The sequence below is a fragment of the Dipodomys spectabilis genome, unplaced genomic scaffold (assembly GCF_019054845.1).
Source record: "Dipodomys spectabilis isolate Male_0828 unplaced genomic scaffold, ASM1905484v1 ptg000328l, whole genome shotgun sequence".
Taxonomy (NCBI): domain Eukaryota; kingdom Metazoa; phylum Chordata; class Mammalia; order Rodentia; family Heteromyidae; genus Dipodomys; species Dipodomys spectabilis.
In genome coordinates, this window is record NW_024871005.1 from 372,996 (window position 1) to 397,952 (window position 24,957).

General features: G+C 40.4%; 1 protein-coding gene across 1 annotated transcript in view; it reads left to right on the top strand.

Annotated features, from left to right (window-relative positions):
• The first annotated feature begins 15,878 nt into the window (after positions 1–15,878).
• Klf8 (Kruppel like factor 8) overlaps positions 15,879–24,957 on the top strand; it is a 33,991-nt gene continuing 24,912 nt past the window's right edge. The window contains exons 1-2 of the mRNA XM_042702536.1: positions 15,879–15,962; positions 22,571–22,644. Coding sequence (XP_042558470.1) covers positions 22,573–22,644 — 72 coding nt within the window. The 5' untranslated portion in view covers positions 15,879–15,962; positions 22,571–22,572. The remainder of the gene's footprint in view (positions 15,963–22,570; positions 22,645–24,957) is intronic.

The following is a 24,957-nucleotide window of genomic DNA, read 5'->3' on the forward strand; positions in this document are numbered from 1 at the left end:
CCCTTTCGCCCCCCTCTAGAGTGTTCGCGTCACTCGAGTGGGGATTGGTGACCAAGAAATGTGCTCACAAGCCTCTTTCTGGGACGAATAACCAACTGAAATTGATTCCAGTTGTACCTGCTGCTGCAGGAGACTGAGGGAGGTGGCCGCCAGGGGCGAGTCCAGCTGTCTCCGCCCACAGCCCCGCCCAGGGCCCCGCCCCGCCCCCTCCCATCTCCCTCTGCCTGTCGGCCCCACCCTTCTCCACCTCCTCTGACTTCGCTCTCTCCTCCAGAGGCCGCTTGTCCCTTTTAAGGAACTCCACCCTAGGTGGAGTCCTCATGATAGTCACACCTCTTCTGCGGGGCCTAGCCGGGCTGAGGAAGACGGAATCACTCCACCCACTAAGGTGCCCCGAGAGCACTTCAGGTTCTGACTCGTGGGTGCGTGAGGTCCTTGTGGGGGTAGCTAGGTGCCTTTTAGAAACCTCTCTGCAGAGGATCCACAAGAGTTGCTGCGGTTTTTCGCTGAAGCCCCTACCCTAGGCTAGTGTTCCTCTGATATTTCAACCAATCGTCGGCATTTTCTCCTCCCTCTTTCTTTTTAGGAAGACGCTGGGGTGTGTGGCGCCAGCCGCGGCATTGAAGCGTTGAAGGTTTTCCTCTTGTGGTTATCTCCTCGTGGGGTTCCTATCTTGGATTATTCCTCCTCGGTGTCAACTTTATGTTCAAGTAGTGTTTTGAGGTTTAAGGTGGTTTTCTTAGCCCTCCACCCCGGCCTGGGTGTGCGGAGTTCTGAGGATGGGTGGAGAGTGGGCTTGGCCGGAACTGAATTGGTGGAGGTAAAAGGGAAACGGAGGCTCTTCGATCCCGCGAACCCACTTTATTTTTAGCTGAGAAAAAGGCTGCAAGAGGGGAGGATTCTTTTTAGGAAGTCTGCTTGGTCGGCCCTGATTTTGGGGTTGGATGCCTTGAGGAGCTTTGTTTCCCTTGTTCTGAGGTCTGAATCGACTCCCTCTCTTTTCGCCTCCCCCCCCCCATTTTCCAGCCGGGAGAAAAAGGGGTGGTAGGGGACCAAGAAAGAGAAGGCGAGAGCTCGTTGCCTGGCGTCCTGTCAGACAGGGGCGGGTGTGAGGGGAACAGCTGTCTTGCAATCAGCTCAGGAGTATGAGCCTCTGGGAGTACCGCAGGAGCTCCGGACACTTCTGGAGTCCTCAGCTACAGGCGTAGGCGGTAAGTGACTCTGGGATTAGAACCCTCCTCCATCTAAATTCTACTCCCCCCTTCTCAACACACACTCACTTCGTTCCGGGTTTTAGCTAAGGAGGGGGGCGCGAGAAGCAGAAGGGTAAAAACACTATGTGGAATCAAATGAAACTCAAGGGAAAATGACTTTGCCTAAAGGGTTGAGCAAAGCAGGGATAGGAAGGGGAGGGCGTACTCGGAGGGGGGGGGCTTCTTGAAAGGAGTGACAAGGGACGAGAATGGGTGGATTTGTCCAGTTTGGTCCGCCCAGACTGAGCGCGCTCAAATCCTCCTTAGGCGGTAAGGTTTGTCTTTGACTTAACCCCACACCGCCAAAGTCGCCGCGCTAGACACTGGGTTTCGGAGGCTCACGATCTCAGGTAACATCCCCCACTCACTCCCCACCCCCGTGAGCAGTAGCTGCTACCTAGATATGCTTCTAAAAAGAGGGAAGAGGAGTCAGGGGGTTAAGGTGGGCGCTTAGATTATTGGGGATACTAAACGCGAGACCCTGGAAGGAGCTGCAAGGGAGGAGCTGCTTTGGGCGTGCCTGTTCTTAAGGGAGGGGCTGAGCTTAGTTGGAGGAGGAAGCTCAAGCCTAGGCCCTGCCCGGGCCCTTTAAGACGTGGCCAAATCGGCCGGATCGTCCTTGTAGGTGAGATCTGACCAAATTGCTGTGGTTGTTGGAGCTAATAGATTTGCTTAGCCACTTGGAGCTTTTGACAGATTTTTTTTAACCTTAATCATTTGGACGGGGTGGGGGGGGGGGGGGGAGAAGGGGATCACACAAACAGGTGGTCAGAGAATGGTGCTTTCTTTCTTTTGGTGGTGTTTTCATTGTGGAAAAAAAACATTAAAGACTCTATGTCACTCAGTAGAATAGTAATTGGGCAAAGTGAATTAATTTCTAAGTTTGGATTTTAAACCGATTGAAACTGATGGTTTGAGATTGTAAAAAAGACCTGCTTTGAATCCCTACCACTACAACTAACTGGTTGTATGAGCCTGGGCATTGCTTTTTCTCTTCATTAGGGTGTAGATTACTATCAAATTCAAAATCTTCTGAACATATTTGATAAACATCATAGTGTATGTACTAGAAGCTTCTGCTTGTATGGTTCATTTTCTTTCCTACTTAGTTTGGGAACTTTCTCTGGAGCATTGCTGATAGAATTAGTACTTTATGCTCCTTAGAGTATCCAAATGAAGGGAAGGGAGACGTGGGAAGTTTGCATTAGCTTGCCCAAAGTTTGAAGCTAGAACATAGGTTTTATTTGTTTCTGATTTAACATTGTTCCCACTGGATTTTTTTTTTATCACTTCCAAGAGGTTATTTATCTGTCTGTCCCCTCATTATTCTTTAGGCAACTTAACCAGGATGATCTTTGGGCAACAAACTAGTGATTCACATGTGCCCTTCCTATTTTTCAACATTTTGGAGGAACTTAACATAGAGATGTTAAGTTTCTAACAACTTTAATAAATGAGCTAAGAACAATATCTTCAGGTTAGCTTAGAGAACAAATAGGCAGAAAACATAGGAATATATAGCTTGAAATATAGCTTGAAAAGTGAAAATGACAAATTATCCATCCAGTTTTTTTCTCAAGAAAAAGTTAATGGGCTGTACTTTCAGCGTGCTGGGGTACTATAGAACCCCCACTGCTCTCATTGTTACTATGTGCTATTCAGAGATAAACTTCATCTTCTTCTTCCTTTTCCTCCTCCCCCTCCTCCTCCTCTTCCCCCTCCTCCTCCTCCTTCTTTTTGCCAGTCCTGAGCTTGAACTCAGGGCCTGAGCACTGTCCTTGAGCTGGTTTTTTCTCGACTAACACTTTACCACTTGAGCCACAGCGCTACTTCCCGCTTTTTCTGTGTATGTGGTAGTGAGGAATCGAACCCAGGGCTTCATGCATGCTAGGCAAGCACTCTACCACTAAAGCACATTCTCAGCCCAGATGAGCTTCTTAGTGGTCCTATTATATGAATTACCAAACCTAGTCTAGGTACCAAGCTTTATTTTTTTTTTCCGCACTAGGGCTTAACCTCAGGGCCTTGCACTTTTTTCCAGCTTTTTCCTTTAGGGTTGACTACCACATGAGCCACACTTCCAGATGTTTTTTTGCTTCTTCATTGGAAATAAGAGTCTCAGGGATTTTTCTGCTGGGTTAGCTTTGAACCATTATCCTCTGATCTCACCCTCCTCAGTTTCTGGTGGTGTGTGGGGAAATCAAGCACCCATTTTTTTTCATTTTGGCAGAAGCTTTATGTATTAAATTATAATAATTTAATACATTTATATGTTTATCTTTGTCCTGAGTCAGTAATACTTTATAGCATCATTTAAATGTTGAATGATGATTATCTTTGAATATAATTAGTAAATATTTATAATATATAAAAATAAATATAGTTTGACAAATATATGTTGATGTACTATGTATCAAGTACTAAGAAAAAATATTTGAGTGTGTGCCAGTCATGAGGTTTGAATGTGAGGCCTGAGTGATGTCCCTAACCTTTTTTGCTCAAGGCAAGTGCTCAATCACTTGAGTCACAGCTCCAGTTCTGGCTTTCCTGGTGCTTAATTGGAGATAAGAGCCTCACAGGACTTTCCTGCCCCTGGGCTGGCTTGGAAGCTTGATCTTCAGATCTCAGACTCATGAGTAGCTAGGATTACAGGTGTGAGCCACCAGGGCCAACCTTGAAAAATCTTTTTTTAAGGTAATTGATCCTCCTGCCTCAGCCTCCTGAGGGCTAGCATTCCAGGTAGGCACCATAAACCTACTCACAAAGTTTTAAAAAGTTAATTTATTGTTTCTTCTTTCTTAAATATCTTCTTTATCCTCTCACCCAGATCCTAGTATTCCATTAAATCCTACTGTGTTTCCTCTGGCCTCCCAGATCTTTCTTATCTCAGTTATTCTTTAGATACTAACCCTATCCTGCTTGGTTGATATTTACCACAAATGAACTCCCTTCATAGCTTTTCTTTGTTTGTTTTTTTATTTTTGAGTCCAGTTGTGGGCCTGAACTCTGGGCCTGGGCGCTGTCCCTTAGCTCTTCAGCTCAAGGATAGCACTCTATCACTTGAGCCACAGCACCACTTCCGGCTTTTTTCTCTTTGCTTATGTGGTGCTGGGGAATCGAACCCAGGGCCTCATGCATGCAAGGCAAGCGCTCTACCACTGAGCCACCTTCCCAGCCCTCATAGCTTTTCTTGAACTGTATTGATGGTATTCCCACCATAATTAATCCCAATTTAGCATTTATTTCTATGGAACCTTCCCTGATCCTTGCATCTAGAAATACACTTGAGATCCCAGATCATTTCTTCCTGCATTTTCTGGAAACTGCTGTCTTGCATTTTGGTTGTTTTTATACATATCCAGATGATATCTTTTTTCCAGATTGAGAGGTTTTCGATCATTGTAGCACCTTTCCCATGTAAACACTTGGCATATATTTTGTAGATTATCTTCAGAGGACTAGTTCTAAAGTGGCATATTTTTTTAAACAAAGAAAACTTGATTGGGATGACTGGCCTAAATGATCATCTAAAATGATTGCCATTTAATTACTAAGTAGAATGTGAGTAAATGAGTAACATTATAGTGTGGGCTCTTTTGTTGATTCTAAGGCAGTGTCGAAGCCAGGAGCTGGTGGCTCACGCCTGTAATCCTAGCTACCCAGGAGTCTGTGATCTGAAGATTGGCGTTCAAAACCAGCCAAGGCAGGAAAATCTATGAGACTCTTATCTCCAGTTAACCTCCAAAAAGCTGGGAGTGGAACTGTGACTCAAGTGATAGAGCACTAGCCTTGAACAAATAAATTCAGGGACAGCGCCCTAGCCACGAGTTCAAACCCAGTACAGGCAAAAAAGGGTGGGGGGGGGCAATGTAGGACTATGTTTGGTCTTTCTGAGCTTTTTTGTTTATGTACTTACTATGTGCTTTTTCTAGTTTTTTTTTTTTTAATTAGCGTACATTAGTTATACAAGGGGAGTTTGGGTGTGACATTTCCACACATGAATAAACTATATCCCAATCAACTTCACCCACTCTCTCTCCTTTATCACACTCCTCCTTCTTAAACAATTTCAACAAGTTTCATTGTTCTGTTTTCATGCATGCAAATAAACAACTTAGACCACATTCACCCTCATTCACCCTCTTTGTTAGTCCTCTTCTCTCCTACAGACATTCTCCTTGATTCTGAGCCTGTTTTACTTTCCTATCATTCAAGTTTATTTTAGTGTGTATTAATTGCCCCAGGGTGTTTCTGTATGGTATTTCAGATGGGCATATGTTTTTCTCAGAATAACCCTCTATTGCTTTCTCTTCTCCCATACTCTTTATCCCCTATCGACCAACAGCTTTCATTGATGTTTATTATGTTGTCTTAGGTTTTATATCTAGAAGTCAGATTTTTATATATTTATTAGCCCCAACCTCAGCTTTATTATCTAGCCTGTTTCCCCATCTCTAAAATGACATGGTATCTGGAGGCGTGGCTCATGTGGTAGAGCACAAACCAAGCTATTTCTTATCAGACCCTGAGTTCAAAGCCCAATCCCACCAAAACACCAACAACGACAAACAATTTGCTGGGCTCAAGTGGCCCACACTTGAAATTCTAGCAATTCAGAAAGCTGAGATCAGAGGATGAATATTCAAAGCCAACCTGGTCAGAAAAGTTCTCAAGAACCCCATCTCCAAGTAACCAGTGTAAAGATGGACTAGAGATGTGGCTCAAGTGGTATAGATCATCAGTCACAAGAAATCAAGTCAAGCAAGGGCAGACCCTGAGTTCCATCCATGCTAACAGGATGAAAAAAAAGGACATGGTAATTTATGATTATGAATAATGTAAGCATTGGATTTAGTACCTGACATTTAATACATACTTTATAAGAGAAGAATGTTGTCATTTTTGTCAATAGTAGTAATTTATTTAGATGTTGCTGTATGTTTGGTGAAGATAAATGTAGGATAAAATGGAAACAGATGCTGGATGTAAATGTCTGGAACCTGCTACATGCTCTATATAATATACTAAAAGATGCTATCTGTGTATTTAGATAAAATAGATGCAGGGCTGGAAAGATGGCTCAGTGGTAGAGCACTTGCCTTGCATGCCTGAGGCCCTGGGTTCGATTCCTCAGCACCATATAAGCAAAAAGAAAAAAGCTGGAAGTGGCGCTGTGGCTCAAGTGGTAGAGCGCTAACCTTAAGCTGAAGAGCTGAGGGACAGCGCCCAGGCCCCAAGTTCAGGCCCCACGACCAGACCCCCTCCAAAAAAAATAGATAAAATAGATGCAATGTGGCAAATCAAACTCTGGGTTTTTATTTTTGCTAGGGCTTTGTGCATGTTAGTCAAACACACTATGTCAGGCAACATCATGAGCCCTCCAAATCTGGGAGGTGTGTGTGTGTCTGTGTATGTGTGTGTGTATGAGAGAGAGAAAGAGAGAGAGAGAGAGAGAGAGAGAGAGAGGGCACATATATTGGGGCTTGAACTCAGGACTGGGTGCTGCCCCTGAGCTCTATTTGCTCAAGGCTAGTGCTCTACCACTTTGAGCCATAGCACCACTTCCAGTTTTCTGGTGGTAAATTGGAGATGAGAGTCTCAGACTTTTTGGCTGGCTTTGAACCGTGATCCTCAGATCTTAGCCTCCTGAGTAGCTAGGATTACAGGCGTGAGCCACCAGTACTCGGTTTAATTTTTTTAAATTAGTATGTCAGTGTATACCCCAGACTAGCCTCAAAATCATGATCCTTTTACCTCAACCTCCCTAGTATTGTGATTGCAGGCATGCATAACCATGTCTGACTCTAACTCTGGAATGTTTAAGTAGAAATACCCTATTTCTAGAGCCAGTTGAGATTGTAACTCACTACTTCTAAAATAGTATTTGTCTTCACCCAGAATCTTGCCCATCCTTCATTCAACATGCCTGCTTTCCACTTCCTTGCTTCTGTAACTTGCTATGTCTATAAAACCATGGTGAACTTCCTTAAATTCTGCACTTGAGTTTTCTTATCTATGAACTGGAGATAATAGAAACTACCTCATAGAATAGCAGTGAAGAATAGAGGTGTTTTACAAAGCACTTTAAGAATGCATGAAAGCATAGTACTTAGTGAGAAAAAGTAGTTGTTGTGGTTCTCATATTCCATGTTCCAAACACTGGCATCAAATAGTTCCCCCTTCCTCACTTTCTTTATCTATCTACTGCCAAAGGCTTTAAAAATTTTTTTAAATTTTTTTATATCTTTGTATTTGGCTCCTTTCTTTCTTATCCTATTTTCTACCACTGTAATTTAGGCTAGAGGTGCAAGCAATTAGCCTACAGACCAAATACAGCTCACACACATGTATTTTATTTCCCCTAAGTTTTAAAAACTCTCATTTCAGAAATGTATTTTAAATTGGTAATGCATTCCACATGACTCAATCCAACATATACAGGTTATACAGTAAAAATTCTAATTGATTTCTGTCCCCTAGCCACTCATTTTGCCTCATTTGAGGCAACTAAATTTACTAAGGATCCTTTCAGAGATATTTAAAACAAATCAAGCAAAGTGCATATGTCTTTTTCTCCTCCCCTTCCAATTTATACACAAATGGTAGAATAATCTGTATGTTGTTATACAACTTGATTTGTGTACTTAAAAATATATTTTGGAGATCTTTCCATATCTGTGTATAAAAAGCTTCCATCTTTTGTATTACTGCACAGTTTTGCACTAGATAAGCTATACTTTATTTGAAGTCTTCCATTGATTAACATTTGAAATAGTTCCAGTCTTTTGCATGATTGTTTGTAATCACAGTAAAAAAAACAACAACAAAACTTTGCAACTAATATAATGGAAGGATAGGGCCGCTCTAACAATACTACCAGCTATACTACCAGCTGGATGTCTTAGACCACAGAAATTTATTTTTTAACTTTTGCACTTCTAGAGGCTAAGCATCAGAGATGAGGGTTTAATCATAGTCAGGTTTTTATTTTGGTCAGTTGTTGGGTCTGAACTCATAGCCTGGGCACTGTCTTTGAGTTCTTTTTGCTCCACACTGGCACTTTATCACTTTGAGCCACAGAGCAAGCCACTTCTGTTTTGTGGTGGTTAATTTGAGATAAAAAAAATAATAATCTCACAGACTTTTCTGCGTGGGCTGGCTTTGAACTGTAATCCTCAGATCTCAGCCTCCTGAGTTGCTAGGATTACAGGTATGAGCCACCAATGCTTGGCAGCCCCAAATGCCTGCCTGGTGTTTCTCCTATTAAGACACTAATTGTGGCTGGGCATGATAGTGTATGCCTATAATCTCAGCACTCAGCTGAGGCAGGAGCAAAAACAGTGTAAAGCCAACCTGGGCTACATTGAAATAGAAAATACTGTAACCCCAGCTGCTCAGGAGACAGATCTGAGGATGGCAATTTGAAGCTAGCCAGGGGAGAAAAAGTCTGTGAAGTTCTTGTTTCCAATTAACCATCAAAACTGTGGATGTGGAGCTGTGGCTTAAGTGGTAGAGCACTACTCTTGAGTTAGCACTAAAGGACAGGGCCTAGGGCCTGAATTCAAACCACAGTACTGGCACACAAAAAAATGCAAGTAGCACGTAATTTGGGTGGGACTTCTGCCTATTTTTTCTCTAATATAGATTTCTTTTCTCGTGCTTTTTGACTGATTTTTGTTTTTTAAGGCCTATTTCACATGAAAAAATTCTTTTGGAGTTTTTTTTCATGAACATTTTACTTGCAGTAAACAAAACAGGGAGTCCTTGTTTTGTAATATTTGGTTGCTATTATTTTATACAGCATGTCTCAGCACATAGACCTGCAGTGTCAAACTATCTCTACAAGGCCTTATAAATTGAGGAAAGCACACCTTGTTTAAAAGGCGAAGCCCTGGGTAATTTTCAACTAATTTTTCTCCTGTTCCAATCAATATTCACCTCTCATCACATTGCAAGATCTCTCATGTTTTTCAGAAAGAATTTTTCTTTTAAAAATTGTTATCAGAGGGGTTACAGTTATATAAGTCAGGTAATGAGTACATTTCTTTTTAGACAATGTCACCCCTTCCCTTGCTCTCTCCCAGTTTTTATCTCCCAGAAGATTTTTTTTCAAAATAGAAAATTTCCTGCTTTTGAAAATATTATTGGATAACTGCTTAATTTGTAACATTACTGTGAGAACTGAGCCATGTCTGAATGAGCTACCAGTTTCTCTCTCTGACCTGGACTATGAATTCCCTAAGGGTAGAAATCATAGACCCAGAAATTTATTGTTTTCCATATAGTGTTATCTGCTTTATCACACGTACACACAGGTCTTCAATAGTGTTGTCTATGCAGTGGGTCTTCTGTAAAGACTTAATGATTATCAGAAAGTTTCATATTAAATTGACCATAATCTCTAGTTAAGAATATAGAGACAGCCGGGCGCTGGTGGCTCACGCCTGTAATCCTAGCTACTCAGGAGGCTGAGATCTGAGGATTGCGGTTCAAAGCCAGCGCGGGCAGGAGAGACCGTGAGACTCCTATCTCCAATAAACCACCAGAAAACTGGAAGTGGCGCTGTAGCTCAAGTGGTAGAGTGCTCTCCTTGAGCTGAAGAGCTGAGGGACAGCGACCAGGCCCAGAGTTCAAGCCCCACAACCGACAAAAAAAAAAAAAAGAATATAGAGACAAGTAAGCCCTGGTTTCTCCACATACCTAGCATGTGCTTTTGGAAACAATTTCCAGGCTTTTCTTTTATTCTACAATCTTCTTTTTTTTTTTGCCAAATGTAATTGTCCAAATTATTAGATCTAGCTTCATTTTTCTATTTACATATTCAATCCTTTGGTCTCTAGAGTTTCTCTTGTTTTTTTTTTTTTATTCTGAATTTCTCTTGTATTTCTTATTTTGCTTGAAATCGACGCTCATAAACAGTACAATATCCTTAGGTCTTTACAATGCTGAGCACGTATTTAACGGGCTATTTGGGACTAATCTTTTAGCTCTTTAGGTTTTTCCTACACTTGCAATTATGTAATTGTTTCATCTTCATTTAGACTGGAGAGATGTAGAATGAAAGTATTTATTTTTTTCAAAAGTAGTCCTAGCTGAGTGTTAGTAGATCACACCAGTAACCCTAGGTACTCAGGAAGCTGACATCTGAGGATCAAGGTTTGAAGACAACCCTAGGCAGGAAATTCCATGAGATGCCTATCTTCAATTAACTACCAAAAAGCCAAAAGTGGAGCTGTAGTTTAAGTGGTAGAGTGCCAGTTTTGAACAAAAAAAAATCTAAGCAATAGCACTCAGGCTTTGAGTTCAAGTCCCAGTACTGGTACCTCCCATCATATTCTGTTAAACATATGCACCAGTTGATGCTAAAAGAATAAAATGGGGATGGAGATTTAGCTCAGTGGAAGAGCACTTGCCTGGCAAGTGCAAGGCTCTGAATTTGGCTCTCAGCTCTGCCAAACAAACAAAAAAAAAGAATAACATGTCTCCTCCATATTTTGAAGCAAGATTTAAGAATACGCATGTAGGGGCTGGGTAGGTGGCTCAGTGGTAGAGCGCTTGCCTTGAGCTGAAGAGCTGAGGGACAGTGCCCAGGCCCAGAGTTCAGGCCCCACGACCGGACATGGGACCCTCCTAGTACTATTTGACTTGGTGCTCCTGAGTTAGGTTTAGCCCAAGCTAAGAGTGAAAAGGCTATTCAAGAGGCTACGTCTCTGCCCTTAAGCGCTTTTTGTATTAAACATGGATGAGAATCATTGTACTTTTTATGGTTAAATGAAAATTTATTTATTTATTTATAGCTGGTTCTGGCTCTTGAACTCAGGACCTGGCTGCTTTCCCTGGGCTTCTTCTTGCTGAAGACTGGTGCTCCACAGCTCCACTTCTGGCTTTTATGGGTCAATTTCCAGGCTTGAACTCTGGGCCTGGGCGCTGTCCCTGGGCTCTTCAGCTCAAGGCCAGCGCTCTACCACTTGAGCCACAGTGCCACTTCCAGTTTTCTGGTGGTTAATTAGAGATAAGAGTCTCAGGGACTTTACTGCCCGGGCTGACTTTGAACTGCAAAACTCAGATCTTAGTATCCTGAGTAGCTAGGATTACAGGCGTGAGCCACCAGCACCCAGCTGCTTTTTTTTTTTTTTTAATAGTTTATTAGATATGAGTCTCACATACTTTGCTACCCAGACTGGTTTTGAATGGCAATCCATATCTCAGTCTCCCGAGTAGCTGTGAGTCACCAGCACTTCATGGATTATTATATTTAAAAAATAATTTACCTTAAAAATTATCTTTAAGCTGGGTGCTGGTAGCTCATGTATGTAATCCTAGCTACTCAGGAGGCTGAGGTCTGGGGATTGAGGTTCGAAGCCAGCTTGGGTAGAAAAGTCTCTGTGAGACTCTTATGTCCAATTAACCATTCAAAAGCCAGAAGTGGCACTGTGGCTCAAGCAGTAGAATGCTAGAGGAAAAAGAGGCTCAAGGATAATGCCCAGGCCTTGAGTTCAAGCCCCACAACTGACAAAAAAAGTTATCTTTAAGTAGTTGTACAAAGGGGTTTCAATTCAGTATTTCAGTTTGTGAGTACAAGGCGTTTGGATCAATGTCATCACTTTCATCATTCTCCCTCATATCTACCAACTTCATAGTATTCTTACAAATTCCTTTAGGTTGCTGCAGTGGCACCACGTTTAGTTGTTGGAGAGAGGTTCCTTTTAGAAAAAAAGTTATATAGTGATGAAGAGGATCACATGGCATTTTACATGCTGTTGTGGAGTATGAGACTTTTATGCTGGGCCCTTTTGTCCCTTTTGTAAACTGGTGCCTCAGTGCCATGCTAGAATTGTGATTCCAGGAAGTTTTGTTTTTTTGATGAGCATGCAATTAGTGAGAATCCTTTAGCACTCTTTGCAAATGTTAAAACGTAGAGCTTTTCATAATGATACAAAAGTACTTCCATTACTATTATTTTCAACTTTACCAAACTACTCCAAAAGGTTGTAGTAAGTATTTAAGGGAGAAAAAGAGCTTTTCTCTTGGACATCACATCTAGATTAGTCACTTACCAATGTATATAACTTTAGGATTACTTATCTTTCTGAGACTATATTTCCTGTTGTGTTTAGTGAGGTCAATAGTAATACATATTTTTCTTTTTGTGGAAAAGCTCATCAGTATCTGAAGAGAGGACAAGTGGATGATAGAGGTTATGAAAGTGATTTTATACAATTTGAACTAATTGGAGAGTGGAAACAAATATAGCAAAAATACAGCCAGTTGAGTGCTGGGAGCTCACACTTATAACCCTAGCTATTCAGGAGGCTGAGCTCTGAGGCTCTTGGTTTGGAGCCAGCCCAGGCAGAAAAGTCCATGAGATTAATTATTTTCAATTAACTAGAAATGAAGTGGAAATGCCTCAAGTCATAGAGAGCTAGCCTTGAGAAAAAAAAAAAAGGATAAGAGCACAAGGCCCTGAGTTCAAACCATAGTACCAATACAAAAACTTATTTTAAAAATAAAATAAAGCCAAATGCTAGTGGCTCATGCCTGTAACCCTAGCTATTCAGGAAGCTGAGCTTTGAGGATCATGGTTTGAAGCCAACCCAGGTAGGAAAATCCATGAGACTCTTATTGCCAATAAACTACTCAGGAAAGGCCAGACGTGGTGCTATGGCTCAAATGGTAGAATGCTAGCCTTGAGCACAAAGAGGCTCAGGGACAATACCCAGGCCTGAGTTTAAGCCCCTGCAAAATACATACATACATACATATATACATATATACATATATACATATATACATATATACATACATACAGTCAGGCACCAGTGGCTTGTGACTTTAACCCTAGCTACTCAGGAGGCTAAGATCTAGAGGATGGTAGTAAGACACCAACCCAGGCAGCAATGTATATAAGACACCATGTCCAAAGTAATCAATAGAAAGCAGGTATGGAGGTATGGCTCAAATGATAGGGTGCCAGCTGTGAGCTAGCATGTTGAGCAAGCATGATTTTCTGGTTACCAGCAAGGGGTGTGTGTGTGTGTGTGTGTGTGTGTGTGTGTGTGTGTGTGTGTGTGTGTGTGTGTGTGTGTGTGTGCGCGTGCCTGTTTGCACGTGCACGTACGTGTGGTAGCTATTACTCTAACTGGATTGATTTTTTAAAATTGATTTTTAAAAAAATGTTTTTATACTTTATTTTGTGATTTTCTGACAGTGATCTTGAAAACTTACAGAGATTTTTATAATTACATCTTACAAAACATTTTACATGTGTTGTCATCACTGATTATTGACAACCATATGAGGGGGACAGAGCTGGATTGATTTAACTCCCATTTTACATATGAAAAAAGTCAAATGACTCTGAAGTCATATAGTTCTTTTCTGGTCTATCTTATCATCTTATCTTTTCATTACCTCATGAAAACACTTAACTATGTGTTGTAATAGTTTAACAATTTCTTTCTTTCTGCCCCTGACATTCACATGTGGTATGTGTTGTTAGCCTTCAATATTTCTATAATAATATGCTCTCATAAATTTTTAGAGTTCTCTTATCTTTTTATTTTATTTACTGTTTTTCTGCTGGTTCTGGGGCTTGAACTCAGGGCCTGGTCTCACTCAGCTTTCTTGATCACAGCTGGCACTTTACCCCTTGTGGCATACCTCCTGTCCATCTTTTGGCTGATTAAATGGAGATAAAGTCTTACAGACTTTTCTGCCCAGGCTGGCTTTGAAGTTTGATCCTCCAGATCTCAGCCTTCTGAGTAGATAGGATTACAGGCATGAGCCACCAGCATTCAGCATGAGAGCACACTGTTGTGGCTAGACATGTTACCTCAGACACATTCTGGCTTTTGTGTATGCTGGAACTCTTGAATGAGGAGATTGCTACTAGGACACTGCATTATGATTTTTTTTTTGAGGTTAAGTTTTCCTATGATGCCTATGGCAGTAGCTGTGGACCTGTATGGAGAAAATGAGAGAAATTGGAGAATCTTTCAGACTACCTTTATTGAATAGTTTGTACTTAGTAAGCATATACAGTTGTGCTGGGAGTTTCTAAAAGCACATGTTGAGTAGACACATTGACATTATAACTTCGTTACAGCTCTACTGAAGTTCCAGGTTGCTGGCACTTACATCTCCTTTCTGTCCTTTTTTGTGTGGTTTCTGGGGCTTGAACTCAGGGCCTAGGCACTGTCCCAGAGCTTTTGTGCACAAGTCTAGCACTCTACCACTTAATCCACAGCTCTACTTCTTGCTTTATTGGGTAGTTAAGTGGAGATAAGAGTCTCACAGACTTGCCTGCCTAGGTTGGCTTTGAATCATGATCCTCAGATCTCAGCCTCTTGAGTAGCTAGGATTACAAGCATGAGCCACTAGTGCCTGGCCTTTCTGTCGTTTATTTAGCTGAGTGATTTGAGGATCCATCTCTGCATCCTCTGTTAGCTTACTTCTTTAAAATGATGTGTACCATGGTGTAGCTCAGAACTGTGATTGCCCATTGTGTGAGGCCCTGATTTTCATACCTATTACTTCAAAATTAAAATAGTTAACTACTAACTAGTGGTTTAAACAATTAGTTCAGTGGTAAATGTAATATTACTTAAGCCTAGGGTTATGGGGTTTAAATGAACTAACATACACTTTCTTTGCTAGTACTGGGGCTTAAATTCAAGAGCTACTTTGCTCAAGTCTGGTACTCTACCACTTGAGCCACATCTCCATTTCTAGCTTTTGGCTGATTAATTGGAGATGAGAGTTTCACAGATTTTTCTGCCTGGGTTGGCTTTTTTTTTTTTTTTTTTGCCGGTCGTGGACCTGAACTCTGGGCCTGGGCACTGTCCCTCAGCTCTTCAGCTCAAGGCGAGCGCTCTACCACTTGAGCCACAGCGCCACTTCTGGCTTTTTCTGTTTATGTGGTGCTGAGGAATTGAACCCAGGGCCTCATGCATGCAAGGCAAGCACTCTACCACTGAGCCACCTTCCCAGCCCTGGGTTGGCTTTGAAACACGAGTAGCCTCCTGAGTAGATAGGATTACAGGTGTGAGTCACCTCGCCTAGCATATTTATTCTTTTAACTTTTACCTGTTACTTCATAGGTAGTGAGTGAATGTTGACTATTAAAGTGCTTTTTATCACCACCATTACTGTCCATTCTCCCATAGGATGCAAAATAAAACTATCTGAAAATTCATGTGTAATCTATTCTTTATTTTTCTAATAATCACAACACAAATAATACTTTAACAATGACATATAAGCTCAAAACTCCAAAATAATGATTTTCATTTTTAATCATTCCAGCATTTCTGAGGATGAGGATGAAAGATATATGTAGAAGATCTTCTTAAATGATTAAGTTGTTGTATTTAAATGTGTTTTTTGTTTGTTGTTTGTTTTTTGTGCAGGTCCTGGAGCTTGAACTCAAGGCCTGGGCACTGCTCCTGAGCTTCTTTTGCTCAAGGCTAGCCCTCTACCTCTAGAGCCACAGCTCCATTTCCAGCTTTTTTTTTTATTAGTTTATGGGAGATAAGAATCTCGTGGACTTTTCCTGCCCCGGCCAGCTTCGAGCAACGATCCTCAGATCTCAGCTTCCTGAGTAGCTAGTAATACAGACAGGCATGAGCCACCGGCGCCTGGCTAAACGTGTTCTTTTTAGCAGTTTTTCAGAAAGAAAATGTTCACCAGACCCAGGAGTATTAGAAAATGGTAAGAGGGCACTGTAATTTGAATCAGAGGACAAAAATTCTAGTTCTGATTGCTGTACTTCTAAATTATGTGACCATGGGCCTCCAAATTACTTATCTGTAAGATGGGGATTCCTTGAAAGCTTTCTTTTCCCTGCTTCTTTCCTGAAGTTTCTGCTTCATCTCTGGGCATTGCTTTTCCTTGGAAGATTTGCTAAGGAGTAGAGGGTGGTCTTTCTTAGTGAGCCACCTCCTTCTGTACCTTAGAGAGACTATTCACTTTTGTAAAGCAAGCAGATCGTTATAGGAAATGCTATTTGGGCAACAAAATAAACAAAAGTTATATACTTTGAAAAATTCTTATGACATACTTTCTTAACTATGCTTTGTTATAGTCTTCATATATGAGAGATGAAGTACTAGAGATGGGGCTCAATCTTTCTCCTCTATTTCTCCATATCTTTGCCCTTAGGAGAAGTACCAGAAAAAAGCAGCAGCCAGGCACAAAGACTTGCAGAGCCAATCCAAGCAGAATGATGGCTACTACAAGTAGATAATTTTTAATCCCAATACCCTCCTGATTGGGTGATTTACATCTCAAAGGCCCAGGCCATTACACATTGTAACTTTTTTTTTAATATTTCTTTACTGTATCCCTCACTGTCAACTTCTGAACATCTGTCTGGCTTCTCTTAGACACTTGGAACAATAATTCAAATAACAGAGAAAAGTGAGAGATTTATAAAGCCCTCCACCAGCATCCAGTTGAACTTAATTCTTAAGAACTCTCATCCTAAATAGTGGATCATATCATTTCCAGTGATTCTGTTAACTCTATTAACTGTATATATAATAAGTTACACTACAGTTACATTTTTAAGCCTTTAGAATTGAAAAATAGAAAACTGTTGAGCAGAATCATATCCCCTATATCTAATTACCCTTATAGGTAGACACTTTAAATAGTCTTGCACATGTGACAGAATATGTCCAGAGAAGGCTCTTGGCTGGTAGTTATAAACAGGCAATATTAGAAACAAATAATGGGAGAATAAAGCTTTTAATTTTAACATTTAAAAAAAAATGGAGTCATTAAGATCTGTGTATCCTAATTCCCTTTCATTGTCCATTTTGCATAGTTGAAGATGAAAAATCTTAGAAAAAGTTTGTTCGACTTCCCAATAATTTTTCCTCATACTAGCTAGTCTCTAGAATGTTGAGTAGAATTATCCAATGGTTATTCCATTTGGCTCAAACCAGAAATAACTGAGCCATTCCTAATTATCTACTATCATACTTATGACATTTGAGATATGGGGAGGGCAAGAACTATCTCCAAGCTTTTTTTGAAGCTAGAGAAATGTGGATCTGAATCTGGCCTAAATCTTCTTCATTTCTTTTTTAAAATGTGTTTGTGTGTGCTGGCACTGGGGCCTCACATTCTCACTTAACTCTTTCTCTCAAGGCTGACACTCTTATCAGTTGAGCCATACCTCCACTTCCTAACTTTCCTCATCCTAAAGATTATTTATTGGTTGGATATTAGGACATAGTATGTAGGAGATATTGAGCTAAAAGATAAAGATACAGAGAAAAACAAGACAAGTAATTATTGAGAGACCCAGTAATGCAGGGAGGAATCAACATTTCCTTGTGGCAGGTATTGTTGTAAACGCTTGAACACATATTAACTTGGTAAGTTCTTATAACAATTCTATTAGATGGTTTATTCCCATTTTACGAATGAGAAAACAGACACAGGGAGCAGGTAAAACCTGTTGAGAAGCCGCAGAGCCAGGATGTGACCCCAGGCATTTAACTGTTGAACACACTCATTTTACCATGCTTGATAACAATATGGAGGATACTAGAAGTGACTAGAGATGATGAAGAGCTAGAAAGTTCCATAGTAGAATTAGTTGAATCTGATAATCACCTAGAGGAGTATGTAGAGAGAGACACAAGGGAATGACTGTCAGACTTTTAGTTTGGCAGACTAGATCGATGGGGATACTAGAAATTAAGATTGAATATATAAGATGTGGTTATGTTTCCAAATTCATTAAGAATAAAAACCTGCTTGACAGAGAGAAAATTCAAATATGTAGCTGAGGCATATGAGGTGTTACCAGTTGCTTAAAAACAGGACATGTATGACAAATAGGGCAAAGAAGGATTAAATGGTAGAAGAGAAGGTAGAAGTCATTTTGACAGCCCATTTGAGTTTGGCTTCTCATTCTAGAACCAAGGTGGTATCTTCAGAAAATTTTTTCAGCACAAGACTCTTTTTTTGTTGTTGTTGTTGGTCATGGGACCTGAACTCTGGGCCTGGGCACTGTTCCTAGCTCAAGGCTAGCGCTCTACCACTTGAGCCACAGCACCACTTCTGCTTTTTTCTGCTTATGTGGTGTTAAGGAATCGAACTCAGGGCCTCATGCATGCAAGGCAAGCACTCTACCACTGATCCACCTTCCCAGCCCAAGAGACTCATTTTATTCAACTTCTTTGAAGACCTATTTGATGACTTGGGGGTAGGGTGGAGTGGGGACCAAAAGTGTTCTCCAGAAAGCAGAAACTGAGGTTCAGTCTTATTTTTCTCTGCCTTCAGTGGACTATCATTGTTTAGAAGTGGATTTCCTTGTTTGATAAAGGATTTACTTCATTTGGGTTACTGGGTCATGAGAGGGGTGGTACATTTCATTCTCTTGTGCGTCATTTGATATCAATGGCATCATAGATTTGAAGTGGGCATCTTTGTACTAACATAGTTAGCAGCAGGAAAATCACTACAAAGAGAATTGTAGAAGTTGCAAAAATGGCCAGTTGAAGTCCATAATAAATTATAAGGAGAAGCTGCTAAACTTGATAACTAATTCAACGCATGAATTTAACAAGAATGTTAAATAATAACAACCACCACTCGAGGATTATCAGGAATTTTTTTTGAAGATTACAAACAAACTTGACTTTCAGTATATTCTCTAACTAAAGTATTTATAAACAGTTCATCAGAGCCCTTATTTTTTACAGACTTGTGTATACACACGCACACATACACACGTGTGTATGGGCCAATAATGAAATTTGAATTCAAGGACTGTGCTACTGTTCTTTAGCTTCTTTGCTCAAGGCTGGCTCTCTGCCATTTGAACCACACCTCCGTTTTTAGCTTTTTGTGGCTGAATTGGAGATAAGAATCTCATAGCCTTTTTTGCCCAGGCTGGCTTCAAACTGATCCTCAGATCTCAGCAATCTGAGTAGCTAGGATTATAGGCATGAACCACTGTGCCTTCTTGTTACAGACTTTTGAGTTTATTGTTGGGACCTCAAAATAGGACCATCTTTGTCTTTAAAATTGTTGTGATTGCTGTATGTAATTTACTTGAAAATTAAAGGTAATTCAAGGTTTGATTTTTTTTTTTTTAATTTCAAAAGCACCTGTTTGATTCCCAAGAGATATTCTGGACCAGAGCTCAAGACTCTGACTGTGAATAATTATAAAGGCTGGAGGTGTGTCTCAGTGGTAAAGCATTGCCTAGCCTGCATAACAGCCTAGGTTCTACCCTGTGCACAGTAATGATGATGATTGTGGTAGTGATTGTAATTATAGTTACTTGATAATATTTTATATGTCAAAAATTATTTAGAATGAATTTACATAAACAGGTGGACTCATCACATTGTCTTTCTGTGTGTGTGTGTGTGTGTGTGTGAGAGAGAGAGAGAGAGAGAGTATATGTGTGTGCCAATACTGGGACTTGAACTCAGGGACTGGGAACTATCCCTTAGCTTTTTTACTCAAGGCTGGCATTTTACCACTTGAGCTACAGCTCCACTTCCTTCTTTTTGCTGGTTAATTGGAGATCAGAGTTTCATAAACTTCCCTGCCCAGTCTGGCTTTGAACCATGATCCTCAGCTTTCAACCTCCTGAGTAGCAGGATTACAGGCATGAGCCAACACTGTCCAGCTACATTAACTATTTTAAAGCAATATTTTTTCTTCCCTTTTTGGAAGGTGAAGAAACAGATTTCTAAAGTAGCTTTTTTTCTTTTTTTGGGTGTTGGAGGGGGTGTCCAGTCATGGGGCCTGAACGCTGTCCCTCAGCTCTTCAGCTCAAGGCTAGCACTCTACCACTTGAGCCACAACGCCACTTCCAGCTTTTTTCTTCTTGCTTATGTGGTGCTGAGGAATCGAACCCAGGGCCTCAGGCATGCAAGGCAAGCGCCCTACCACTGAGCCACCTTCCCAGCCCCAAGTAGTTTGTTGACTACATTCTGCTTCCTCAACACTGCCTTGTCTTAATCCATAGGAATTGAAAAAGACCAGATAGGAAATGGCTGTTGTAATCTTTCCTGGCTAGAAAAATGAGGCCTAATTGAAAGCACTGTGAATCTGAAGGAGAACTAAATTCCCTCCACACTGTCCTATGGGTTTTTCTGGCAGTCACCAAGCTAGCCTGGTTAGTTTTTTGCTGCCTCCTTGTGGTCGATATGAATGTTACTTGATTTAACACTTTAAAAACAAACAAACAAACAAACAAAAAAGAATCACACTTTCTTTTCCCATGGAAATTTCCACTGGAAATTGCTTAGCTATGCTCTCTGGTATATTACATAGTTATCTGGTATCCTATGTAGTTAACTTGTATTTTATATAGCTAATTATATCACAGGTGTACTTCAAATATAACCTAATTTTCTTTTATTCTTTCCCAGGCTTTAATTCTTGCTGGTTCTGGGCCTTAAACTCAGGGCTTCCTGCTCTCTTGGCCTGTCTGCTTATGGTGGACCTCTCCCACTTGAGCCATGCCTTAAGTTTTTTTTTTTTTTTTTGCTAGATTGGAGATGGGGTCTTGATAACATTTCTTCTGGGGCTGGCCTCTAACTGCAGTCATCTGGAGCTCAGCTTCCTGAATAGCTAGAATTACAGGCATGAGCCACTGGGGCTGGACTGAGTCTCTGTCCTTTAAAAAGTCGTATTTTCCTTCTCTTTTTCTGTCACTAGCCTCATACACCAGAAATTTATTGACTACCTATAATGCAGCAGGTAGTGTTCTAGGTCATTGGAATATATTACTGGAAAAAACAAGGTATTATTAGAAATTGGGCTTTTCTAACTTCAACTCTCTTTTGTTCTAATTTGGTACTATACTTCTTTTATTACCCTATGCCCTAAGGGCTCTATAGAAGTGTTATGCCTCTGTGGAAGATAGTTTAAAATCCTTTCATTCTAAATAGGTAAGTTGAAGCTTAGAAGAAAAGGTCCTTGGCAAAAAAAATTATCAAATGTGGTTCTTGGGCATGTAATTCCCAGATCAATCTTCTCTGCTGTATTTTCATACTTTCCAAATGGTTGACTTGGAGCCCAAACTCATAGTAATGTGCCTAGGACAACTTCAGATACATATTAATTATACAGTAAATATTTGATGAGTGAATGGATGCATATGTGAAGTATTCTAATGTGAACTATTCTGTCATGTATTTTGAAGTAAAATTGGAGACATAGTATTTTAAGTGTCAAAATTCTCTAGACTCTGATAGTGACTCAGATGTCTTCCTCGTATTTGCTATGGAAGTTTCCTTGTATATTATCACTTTTTAACTAGGAATGATTGCTTCATCTCTGTCTTTTTGTCTTTCTCCTTCTCCCTCTTATTCTCCCTCTCCCTCCCCTTCCCCCGGTGTGTGTGTGTGTGTGTGTGTGTGTGTGTGTGTGTGTGTGTGTGTGTGTGTGTGTGTGTGTGTGTGTTTGTGTATGTACATGCTAGTCCTGGGGCTTGAATTCAGGACCTCACATTTTCACTTTTTTTTCATTCAATGTGGATTGGTGGTATTCTACCACTTAGACACATCTTCACTTCCAGGCTTTTGGTGGTTAATTAGAGATAAGAGTCTTTTGGGGTTATCTGCTCAGGCTGGTTTCCAATTGGGATCTTCAGGGCTCAGCACCCTGAGTAGTTAGGGACTACAGGTGTGAGCTACCAGTGGCAATGATTTCTTCATTTCTTAACATTAAAGAAATAAAATAATTGCTTTCAGATTAATCTTTTAAATTTCTTGGGTTCTATTATAATTTTGTATCCTTGCTGACTGTGCAATTGTATTTTGACTGCTGTGTGTGTGTGTGTGTGTGTGTGTGTGTGTGTGTGTGTGTGTGTGTGTGTGTGTGTTCTATTTTTTGTCAGTCCTGGGGCTTGAACTCTGGCCTGAGTGTTGTCCCTGAACTTTTGTGTTCAAAGGCTAGTGCTCTACCACTTGAGACAAAGCTCTGCTTCTGGGTTTTGTTTTTTTTTTTTAGTTTAGAGGAGAGTCTCATGGACTTTCCTGCCTGGGCTGGCTTTGATCTCAGCCTCTTGAGTAGGTAGGATTACAGGCATGAGCCACCAGAGCCTGGCTATGCTGATATTGTTATAGAGATAGGGCAAGTTGGATAAGCTGGAAGAAACTGATTTTCCTAAGTTCAGGGCTTGGAAAAGTAAGCAACTAATATTAATGGGTTATCAAAATAATTTTAGTGAGCAGAATAAATAAGAACATTTCAGAGACTGATCAGTAGCTTGGAAATTGTGATCAACTGTATGCATATATCTTGTTCTAAAAGTCATCTTTCTCTTCTATCTTTTTCAGATATGGATCAACTCATGAACAACTTGGGGGTCCAACTTAAGTCAGAAGGTGGCTCACTGCAGGTGTTCAAACAGGTCCGTTTTCAGGAAAATGGGGTAATAATATTGAGCTATCATAGTATTGAGTACCTGGTTATTATTGCAAAATTAGAGCTCAATTTTCTTTCTATTGACATGTTTGGGCACTATGAAGGGAGAAAAGCAGGTAAGTATCCAGGAAGTATCTGATATCTGGATTTTACTTTTGCCTAGATCTAATTCAGAGAATCATAAACTTTGAGAACAAGGTTTTAGGTATACTACTAGACCTTTGGTAGATGATAGTAATCATTTGTAAAGCACTATCCCATATTCTGAGTACTGTGAAGATTACACGCATTGTCCAATTTAATTTCCACAATAACTGTTGAGCAGTGTATTAGGATTCTCAAAGAAAACATCTTTTTGGCTCTGTGTGTGGGGGTGTGGTAGGGAGAGAAAAAGGGAGAGAAAGGGGGAGGGGAGAGAGCAAGAGAATGAAACTGGCTCATAGACTGAAAACACAGAAATGAGTTTCAAGTCCAAAGGCAGAAATTTTTTCTGTGCTAGGTGCTGGGGAACAGACCTATAATCCCAGTACTCGGGAGGTTGAGGCAGAAAGAGCACGAGTTCCATGCCATCTTGGGCTTCATAACAATACCTTGTCTAAAAAAGATTTTTTTTGCACTAGGGATATCAGTCTCATCTTTGTTTTAAGGCTACCAGCTAATAGAATGTAGTCCATTCACCTCATGTGGGTTAATGTGCTTTACAAAAAGACCAGTAATTTCAACATTAATCTCATACAGAACAGAAACATCAGGAACAATATTTGACCAGATTATTATAGCACTGTAGCCCAGCTAAATTGTCAGATAAAATTAATCATCACTAGTCTCAGTGTTCTCATTTTACAGAAAAGAAAACTGGCCCCAAACTATTAGAATAGCATATCTAAACACATCTGGCATTCACAGTTAAAGACTCTGCCAGATATTGAAATCTCATCTTGCTCATGGTTTAGTTTTAAGTCATTGCATAAATGAGATCCAAATATAGTCAAAATTATCCTTTAAAAGCCCTATGATTTTTTTTGTGTGAGGCTTGAACTCAGAATCTGTTATTATCTTTCAAGATTAATTCTCCCTCACCCCTCTTCTCCCCATCGCTGTCTTTCCCTCTCTCTACCTCTTCCTCTTTCTTCCCATTGACTTCATTACTAGCAATCTATCACTTGAGCTATATATCCAATTCAGTCTTTTCCCCCTCTTTAATTAGAGATAAAAATCCCACTGATTTGTCTGCCCTGGGCTAGCTTCCTCTGTTCTCAGCCTCCTGAGTAGCTAATATTACAGGCATAAACCATCAGTGGCCAGAAAATCTGTATACAACTGAGTATATAGTTTTGTATATAGAATTTACCTGTTTCTTTACTTATTCCCAGGATTTTATTTAGGATTCTTTGTGGGGAGTGGGGGGTGGGGCCGTGTATGTGCTAGTATTGGGGCTTAGGTGCTGCCGCTTAGCTTTTTCCCCTCAAGGCTAGAACTTTACCACTTGAGCTCAACTTCTGGCTTTTTGGTAGTTAATTGAAGATAAGTCTCACAGACTTTCTTGCATAGGCTGGCTTCAAACAGCAATCCTCAATCTCAGCTTCCTGAGTAGCTAGGATTATAGGTGAGCAAGCAGCACCCAATTTCAGTCATTTCTGATTATTAAATGTTTGGCCTGTAGTATATAAGTGAATTGAAGTCACATGTGTATATTGTTGAGATCCCTTTGTAGACATTTTAATGATGTTCAAATCAAATTATTATCTTATTTACCTTACTTGTAACTGTTGCCTTTTAGAAACACAGCAAACACAGCAAAATTTGCTAATTGTTGTGAAACATGGGCTTGTTCCTGAAGCCTAGTCATAGTTAATACCAAGAGGAAGCAGAGCTTACTTAGTGTTAGATAAAAATCAATTGTACCTGTAGCAAAAGTACTCAGTGAAATATTGTCAAATATACATGGCCACTCAAGTTTGTAATCTCAGTATACATAATAACTCCAGAAATGTTTTTCCAGGTTTTATTTATTTATTTATTTGCCAGTCCTGGGGCTTGAACTCAGGACCTGGGGACTGTCCCTTCTTTTGCCAAGGCTAGCACTCTTACCACTTGAGCCACAGTGCCACTTCTGGCTTTTTCTGTTTATGTGGTACTGAGGAATCAAACCCAGTGCTTCATGCATGCTAGGCAAGCACTCTACCACTAATCCACATTCTTTCCCTCCAGGTATTACTTAAATAGAACAAGAGTTCTAAGATTTGAAGCCAGTTTGAAATTGGCTCAGTATTCAGAAAATTCTGGATAGTAAGTGGTC